We start from the raw sequence: 9,020 nt of genomic DNA on the forward strand, positions 1-9,020 counted from the left end.
AATTCACAAAGGGAGTTCACACAGACCATGTGATCCTCCTGACAACATTGTAAGGTAGACAAGGCAGGGCTCACTATCCCCATTTTACAGACAAATAACAAATTGAGGTTCAAAGAGTGAAATCATGTGTCCAGTTGGGGTTTTGGACCTAGGCTTCTAACTCAAAGTCTACCACCTAGGGATGTGTATACCCCTGCTTCACACTGTGAAATTTGGTGGAGACAGGGCTGGCCAATATGAGCATGACATAGCAGGCCCTCCTGCACCCCCCACTGCATAATGGGAACTGTGACACTCAGGCCAGGGAAACTTCACCTCCTTTCATTCACAGGGAAGAGGAGGCAGAGAAAAGATAACCTGATTCAAAGACACACAGCTGCAAGGAACTGTTCTCTTAGATTAGTTTAGAAGACACATGGAAATAGGGCTAAAGGGTTCAGGGAGATAAAGCATGGGATTGTGGGGGGTGGCTGGTAAGGAGTAAAGATGAATACCAATCTTCAGGCCCAGTATTACCGAAGGCAGACCAATGTGGGCTATTGCAGACAGCCAAAAGTTGATGTTGTCTGTGTGACGGAAATGTAAGCCAGTTGCCTGAAAGGGAAGGAAAAAGAAAATCTATTTCCACAGTTCTCAGCACTCCCTATGGGTAGAGCCCAGACTACAACTTAAAGATTCAGGAGAGATGGGCAGAGGGGAACCAGAGGACCGCATCTTGTGAATTTTCCATCCTTACCAGCACAGAAAAACATAGATTAATAACACTCCATTTTATCCAGATTTGGACAATAAGTTATATGGTCACTGTACCCTCACAGCTTTGAGGAGAAGGGATCGTTTGAGGGGAAGTAGGTAGAAGGTGGAGTCCAATCCTCCCACCTGGTACCGCAGCTGCTCCACATCATAGATCTTCTTCAAGGGAACCACGGAGGGTGCAAAACAGTGGCCCAGCTTGGCCAGCAGCACTCCATTGCGAAGGCTCTCCTCCAGCTCCACCGGGGAAGGAAGCTCCTCCTTCAGGCAGGCCTCCATCCAGCTACGAACATGAGAGCACCTTCTCACAAACTCTGGCAGACCACAGTGATTTATTCGAACAACAGGAACTTCCCTCTCTCCCTCCTTTTAAGTGGCCCCTGACCCTCCTCTGCTTCCTGTTCCTGCCCTACCTCCAGCTCCCCTCTCTGCCCATTGCCTGCCTGTTCCCACCTTCTCCCAGGCTGCCCCAAATATCTGGATTGGCCAACCCTCAGCCCCACCCACCCAGCAAATCTTTCTTGACAGATCCTGAACCTGTCCATCTTCAATGAGGCGTAACTGTTACATAGCTTCTCACTCAGTCTAGTTACATCTTTTTTTCTTTCTTTCTTTTTTTTTTTTTTGAGATGGCGTCTTGCTCTTGTTGCCCAAGCTGGAGTGCAGTGGCGTGATCTCAGCTCACTGCAACCTCCACCTCCTGGGTTCAAGTGATTCTCCTGCCTCAGCCTCCCGAGTAGCTGGGATTACAGGCACATGCCACCACACCCGGCTAATTTTGTATTTTTAGTAGAGACGGGGTTTCTCCGTGTTGGACTGGTCTCAAACTCCCGACCTCAAGTGATCCACCTGCCTCGGCCTCCCAAAGTGCTGGGACTACAGGCATGAGCCACCGCACCTGGCTCTAGTTACATCTTTAACTGTTAAACCAAACAGAATGTGCTCACTTCTTTCATTCTGGATTGTTCTCCGAGAACCTGGGTGCAGAAAGGTCATGTCTGCCTGAATGATCTACATGGCTCATAACCCAGCTTTGATGATGATGAGGGTAGTGGGGCTGATGGAAGGGGAGTAGCACAAAGGAACAGAAAGACCACAGCTCTTGGAGTATGAAGGCCTGCTTTCCAACCATCTCTCCTACTTCACCTCTGTGAGCCTCAGTTGCACAATATGCAAAATGAGGATAATGCCACCTGTATTTCCTTCAGTGTGCAGCTGCCAGGATCAAATGAGCTAATGAATGTGAAAACGCTTTGAATATAAATGTAAAGTGTTATTATTACTGGTGGTTGTATGAGGGAGAGATTAAAGTCTTCTCAGATGGAATCTCTAAACTTCCCTACATATTGGGGTCTAATTGGAAAGTACCTGTTTCCAAAAAGAGAGCCAGTTAATACGTTGTTCCATGTCTTCCCTGCCTTAGACACCTGATTTTTCCTGATTGCCCCATCCTATTGACTTCCTTTAAGAAAATTAAAAGTATCCTATTGATTAAAAGCAAAAAATTAAGTATGTATCCTGTTTTTCCTATACAGATTGACTTTTAGAGTAACCAAATAGTCCTAAGATGATGAGGGAATGTTCTTTAGGATTTCAGCTAGTAAATATGGAAGAAATGACAGAACTAGAAAATAGTCATTTTACACCCTTGATAAAATAATAAATTCTGATGTAGACCAACAATGAATGAAGGCATTAGATGAAAAGTTAATGGGAAATTTTATGGCGTGTAAATCAGGTTGGTTTCACCTAAACTCCCAGATTTAGCATCACTAAAAGTGAAACAAGCAGACATTGTATTCTTTCTATAAGATGTGATATGGAACACATATCTTATATATGTTAAATATCACATATTTTATATATATATATTACAGTATATAAGGGGTAAAAGGATCTGAGGGGGGGGGAACCCACCAACACTAATGAAGACTTCTTGTCAAAAATGGTTTTTTTTTGTTTTGTTTTTTTGAGACAGAGTCTCACTCTTTCACTCAGGCTGGAGTGCGGCGACACGATCTCGGCTCACAGCAACCTCTGCCTCCTAAGTTCAAGTGATTCTTCTGCCTCAGCCTCCTGAGTAGCTGGGATTACAGGCATGCACCACTGTGCCCAGCTAATTTTTTGTATTTTTTTGTAGAGACAGGATTTCACCATGTCAGCCAGGCTGGTCTCAAACTCCTGGCCCCAGGTGATTTGCCCGCCTCGGCCTCCCAAAGTGCTGGGATTACAGGCGTGAGCCACAGCGCCCATCCAGGCTTTCCTGTTTGTTTTTGGAGACACAGTCTCACTTTGTCACCCAGGATGGAGTGCAGTGGCGCAATCTTGGCTCACTTGCCTCCTCGACCTCCCAGATTCAAGCAATCCTCCTTCCTCAGCCCTCCAAGTAGCTGGGACTATGGGCACATGCCACCATGCTTGACTAGTATTTGTATTTTTTGTAGAGATGGGATTTCGCCATGTTGCTTGTCAAAAATGTTGAACCTAAATCTAATTAAGCCAACATTCATTTATAGGAAATACAGGGTACAGAGGAACAAGCTGAATGACATAAGAAAGCAAGTAGACAATCATCTCTAAAAAACAAAAGGAAAGAAAGAAAAGAAATAGAGACAAAATATAGGATATTCTTTAGGAAAAATGACCCAGTTTTCTTCAGCAAGTCAATAATATAATGAACTGAAAAAAGGAGATGGGCTGCTCTGGATTAAAGAAGACATACAAGCAGATATAATTAGTGAACTTTTTGGATCCTTATTTGAATAAGATAACTGTAAAAACAGATTTCTTTTTTTTTTTAAGACGAGCAGGAAAATTTGAAAATGGGCTGGGTATTGATCTTCCAAGGATTTAAATAATTTAGTTGGATAAGCGAACGTCCACATATTTTGGAGATACATATTGCAGTTTATAGGGGGTAAAAGGATGTGACTGGGATTTGCTTCAAAAAAAAAAATTAAAAAGTTATTTCAACTCGCCCTTTCCCACAGGACAGACTCTCCATCTGTTGCATTTGCTTTAGGAGCAGATGCCTAGGGTGGGGTGGTGGAAAGGGAGAGCAGAAAAGAGTCCATCTTCCTGGACTCTGCTCACCGCTTGGCCTCCTCCAGCCGGCATAGGTACTGATAGGCAACGTTCTGCCGCCTCTGCTCATCCATCTCCTCAGCTGTGAGGCGTTCATCTGAGGAGTTAAACGGGATAAGGTCAATGAAGAGAGCATTACAGGGGTCTTAGCATTGAAGTGTCTTTTTTTTTTTTTTTGAGACAGAGTCTTACTCTGTTGCCCAGGCTGGAGTGCAGTGCGCGATCTCGGCTCACTGCAAGCTCCGCCTCCCAGGTTCAGGCCATTCTCCTGCCTCAGCCTCCTGAGTAGCTGGGACTACAGGCGTCCACCACCAGGCCCGGCTAATTTTTTCTATTTTTAGTAGAGACGGGGTTTCACCGTGTTAGCCAGGATGGTCTCAATCTCCTGACCTCATGATCCGCCTGCCTCGGCCTCCCAAAGTGCTGAGATTACAGGCATGAGCCACCATGCCCGGCCCAAGCGTCTTCTCAACGGACTTGTTTAGGCAACCCTGCTCAGAGACCTGAAGCACCTCCCATGTGTCCCTCCTTCTCTTCCCAGGATACCCTTTAATAGGCAGCCTCCTGTGCTGGAGGCATTACTTCTCTTTCCTCTGTAGCCATCTTCCTGTCCTCTTCCTCCTCAAGTCTACTAATGGAACTTCCCTCAGTGCCTCCCAGCTGAGACATCCAGAGCCTTCTTTGGCTTTAAACTTAACTCCTTTTCTTATCCCTAATTAGACTGAGTTCTCCAAGAATTGGACCTGTGTCATCCTTGTTGGTTACTCTCTCAGAGGTTAGGTAATAGAACCAACCAGGATTCATCATTCACTCATTTATTCATTCATCAATACCTCCTTTATGCCAGGCACTGGACTAGCAGACCCCTACTTTTTTTTTTTTTTTTTTTTTTTTGAGAAGGAGTCTCACTCTGTCGCCCAGGCTGGAGTGCAGTGGCCGGATCTCAGCTCACTGCAAGCTCCGCCTCCTGGGTTTATGCCATTCTCCTGCCTCAGCCTCCCCAGTAGCTGGGACTACAAGCGCCCGCCACCTTGCCTGGCTAGTTTTTTATATTTTTTAGTAGAGACGGGGTTTCACCGGGTTAGCCAGGATGGTCTTGATCTCCTGACCTTGTGATCTGCCCGTCTCGGCCTCCCAAAGTGCTGGGATTACAGGCTTGAGCCACCGTGCCCGGCCCCCCTACTCTTAAGAAATGCAGAGATAAAGGCCTGCATGGTGGCTCATGCCTATAATCCCAGCATTTCTGGACGCTGAGGCAGGTGGATCACTTAAGCTCAGGAGTTTGAGACCAGCCTGGGCAACATGTTGAGACCCCGTCTTGACAAAAAATGCAAAAATTAGCCTGGAGTGATGGTGCACACCTGTAGTCCCAGCTACTCGGGGCAGGGCTGAGGTGGGAGGATCACCTGAGCCCAGGACTCCTAGGCTGCAGTGAACCATGATCGTGCCACTGCACTCCAGCCTGGACAATAGAGTTACTGGTGGGTTTGTTTTTGAAACAGGGCACCACCATGTCTGGCTAATTCTTGTATTTTTTGTTGAGACTGGGTCTCACCATGTTGCCCAGGCTGGTCTTGAACTCCTGGGCTCAAGTGATCCTCCCACCTTGGCCTCCCAAAGTGCTGGGATTACAGGCGTAAACCACAGCGCGCAAAGATTATTATTATTAGAAGAGAAAAACATCTAAATAAATTAATCTAATGTGATAAGTATGATTATGGCCCATGAATAAAATCTATGGAAGCAGCAGAGGAAGCAAAGGATTCTAGCTCTGAACTAGATCTTAAGGAATAAATAGGCAGAACATGGAGAAAGGCAGTCCAACAGAGGGAAACATGCCACTCACTTGAGATTAAGTGGAAGGACAAAGAAAATTTTAAAAGATCACAAAGGTACCTTCACTATCCTTTTTGGTATAGGTCACCCAAGGAGGAAAAGAATCTTCAAGCTAAATAAAATACAGAGTACTGATTCCAAATCCAAGAATAGCAAATCCCTCAAGTGAGACAGCAATCATAATTTACCTTAGTTTAGCCTCCCTTAATCCTTCTCCTTTCTCTCCCCTCTCTCTATTTCCCTTGAGAAACACGATACAAAATCAAACAGAAAGAGTAAGAGAAAACTACACACACAGTAAGAAAATAAACTCAGAGGGCTTGAAAAAAGGCAGAGCTTGGCCAATCTGTCTTTGACTCAGTACTTTATGTCATTCCCGGTTTTTATCCTATTTCCTTATATTGCATATTCTGCAATGATTCAGGCAAGGGCAGGGCTTATTTGAATGAGCAGTTAAGTAAATTAAAACACATGCGCGAGCACACACACACACACCCCTCCAAATACAGATTTGAAAACACTGGCCAACCACAGGAAAGCCATCAGTTCCTCCAACAGGGTGTACAAGGAACAAGTGTTGGTTGTTAAGCATGGAAAATAAACCAGTAAGTGAATGACATCACCTCAGAGTTATGAACTGAGGACTGTGGGCGATGGGAGGGATTTTGTACATACACACGCTGTCTCAAAAAAATAAAAAACCAAAAAACGGTTTTCTTGTCCTTCTCAGGTCTGGAACTAGTTTTCCTTTAACAGAAAACTGGACATGGACTTTGCTTTTTGAATCCTAATAGAGAGGAAGGGAGGGGTGGAAGAAGGAGCAGGTTTTGCCTTTCATTCAGAAAATCAGATAGAACCTTTCTGCCCCTTCCGTCCTTCCAACTCCAGTCTCTCTCTCTCTAAAACAGTGTTTTTGAAAATGTGGCCCAGGGACTACCTTCCTCACAATCACCTGGGGTCAGGGAAGAAGCACAGCAGTGCTTGTTATAAATGCAGATTATGGGCCCCAAACCAGACCTTCTGGAACTGAAGCTCTGGGACAGGACCCAGGAATCTGCATTTCAAACAAGCTGCCCGGGTAATTTCAGCCCCCTGTTTGACAGGCATTGTCTGAAAGCGGCATCTCAAAGCCCAAGAGTCCCCCAGATCCCTTGAGGCGTCTTGTCCCGTGGCAGCGCTGGACAAGTATGGTAGCCAGCAGTAACTGCTGAATTTTAAGGAGCCATTAGGACCACCTACATTCTCCCGACTCCGGAACCCCAGAACTTGGAAATAGGGAAAAATTCTTTGTAAGCTTTAAAGCACATTATTCGGGGGACAATGCGCCGCTCACAGTTCCACTCTGGCCCGCGGCGCCCGGGCTGAGGACTCCCGTCCCACTGAGCAGTCCCACCGCCCTCGCCCCTCAGGCTCCACGCCCGACACACGCCCCAATCTCTCCCAGGACAGCCAAGCCCCCGACCAGCGGCACCACTGCGAGACTCTTCCCAGACCCTTCCCAGACCCTTCCCGCACTCACACGCTGCCCGCCCTGGGCCCGCTGCTCTCCTCTCCATGTTCCTCCTTTTTCCAGGTTTGAATCTCCCGCCGTTGGGCCGCCGCCCGTCACCGTCGCCACCGCCGGACAGGACACTTCCTGTCCACACCGCTGAGAATCCTGGGATTTGTAGTTCCAGTCCGCGGAGCGGGGCCGCCCACGTGCTGGGAGAAGAGGCACACCAGGCCGGGGCAGTACCGTTCCCCTTACAGCAGTTCCTCGCCTTGTTCCTCCCAGGCTCCTTTTCTGCTAAACAGTCTTATTCTAGCTGCTGCCCCTGCCTTTGTCTCCAACTAGTATTCCCATTAACCCCTACTCTGCTTCCTATGTGTTCCCGAGTCCGGCTAACTTGTGGGCCTACTTGGCGCTATGACTAAGCTAGGTGATGCGAATGCAGAGATGTATAAGCGCAGTGAATGCTCTAAAAAAGTTTGCTGTTCTGACACAAGTGATAGACACACAGTCAAATAAATTAGAGGTCTGTGATGCACAGAGGGAGGGGGTCATTGCTGTGATTAAGAGCAGCGAGGCCGGGCACCGTGGCTCAAGCCTGTAATCCCAGCACTTTGGGAGGCCGTGACGGGCGGATCACGAGGTCAGGAGATCAAGACCATCCTGGCTAACACGGTGAAACCCCGTCTCTACTAAAAAATACAAAAAACTAGCCGGGCGAGGTGGCGGGTGCCTGTAGTCCCAGCTACTCGGGAGGCTGAGGCAGGAGAATGGCCTAAACCTGAGAGGCGGAGCTTACAGTGAGCTGAGATCCAGCCACTGCACTCCAGACTGGGCGACAGAGCGAGACTCCGTCTCAAAAAAAAAAAAAAAAAAAAAAGAGCAGCGAATGACAGGGAAGACATCCTAGTGGAGGTGACAGCTGATTTGGGTTGAGAAGTGAAAGAGAATTCATCAGATTGAAGAAGAGAGGCAGTGCAATCAGTGGAAACAGCATGTGCAAGAACAAGAAGGTGAGTTCGGGAACTTATACTCGGTTCAGTTTTAGAGGAGAACAAAGCTCAGCCAGGGAGAGGCCAGAAGGGATCCTGGAGGCACAAGGCCAGGTCCAGTAGCACCTTGGGCACCATGCTAGGGCCCTGGCATGGGGTCTGGTGAACAGTCACCAGCCAAGGAACACTTTAGACGTAGGTCAGAGCCAGATTTGTCTTTTAAAAAGAGCCGTCTTGTAGCAGGGGATTGGAAGGGGGCGAGGCTAGGGACAAAGACCAGTTGGAAGGCTACTGCAGTAGCACAGAAGAGAGATAATAAGAGCCTGAACTAGGCTGGGTGTGGTGGCTTACGCCTATAATCCCAGCACTTTGGGAGGCCAAGGCGGGTGGATTACCTGAGGTCAGGAGTTCGAGACCAGGCAGGCCAACATGGCAAAACCCCATCTCTAGTAAAAATACAAATATTAGCCAGGCATGGTGGTGTATGCCTGTAATCCCAGCTACTCGGGAGGCTGAGGCAGGAGAATTGCTTGAACCCGGGAGGCAGAGGTTGCAGTGATTTGAGACTGTGCCATTGCACTCCAGCCTGGGCGACAGAGTAAGACTCCATCTCAAAAAAAAAAAAAAAAAAAAAAAAAAAAAAAAAAAGGGAGCCTGAACTAATAAAAAATAATTATGACACCAACAACTATGCTGAAAAAATATTATCTGATAGGTTTCCCCATCTTGTATTTCTCCTTTTACCCTTTCCCCACACTCCATCCAAGCAACCAAGCAGCCTAGGCTTATAGCTTGGGCAGGTAGGAGAGGAGAATGTGAAAGAACAGAAAACAGAAATCCATACCTAAAGCCTTCAGAGGAACAGA

At 47.1% G+C, this 9,020-nt stretch overlaps 1 protein-coding gene across 3 annotated transcripts in view; it reads right to left on the reverse strand.

Annotated features, from left to right (window-relative positions):
- The window catches only part of IQGAP3 (IQ motif containing GTPase activating protein 3), a 45,294-nt gene extending 37,996 nt beyond the window's left edge, over positions 1–7,298 (reverse strand). For 2 of the 3 annotated variants that reach the window (XM_017852585.1, XM_017852586.1), the window contains exons 1-4: positions 7,193–7,275; positions 3,847–3,934; positions 880–1,036; positions 517–594 (exon numbers count right to left, since the gene is read on the reverse strand). In XM_017852585.1, the coding sequence (XP_017708074.1) occupies positions 517–594; positions 880–1,036; positions 3,847–3,934; positions 7,193–7,229 (360 nt within the window). In that variant the 5' untranslated portion in view covers positions 7,230–7,275. Of the gene's footprint in view, positions 1–516; positions 595–879; positions 1,037–3,846; positions 3,935–7,192 lie in introns of all 3 variants that reach the window. The other variant, XM_017852584.1, reaches the window with a different exon arrangement.
- Positions 7,299–9,020: the final 1,722 nt, after the last annotated feature.

This window comes from Rhinopithecus bieti, unplaced genomic scaffold (genome assembly GCF_001698545.2).
Source record: "Rhinopithecus bieti isolate Rb0 unplaced genomic scaffold, ASM169854v2 scaffold_33937, whole genome shotgun sequence".
Lineage (NCBI taxonomy): Eukaryota > Metazoa > Chordata > Mammalia > Primates > Cercopithecidae > Rhinopithecus > Rhinopithecus bieti.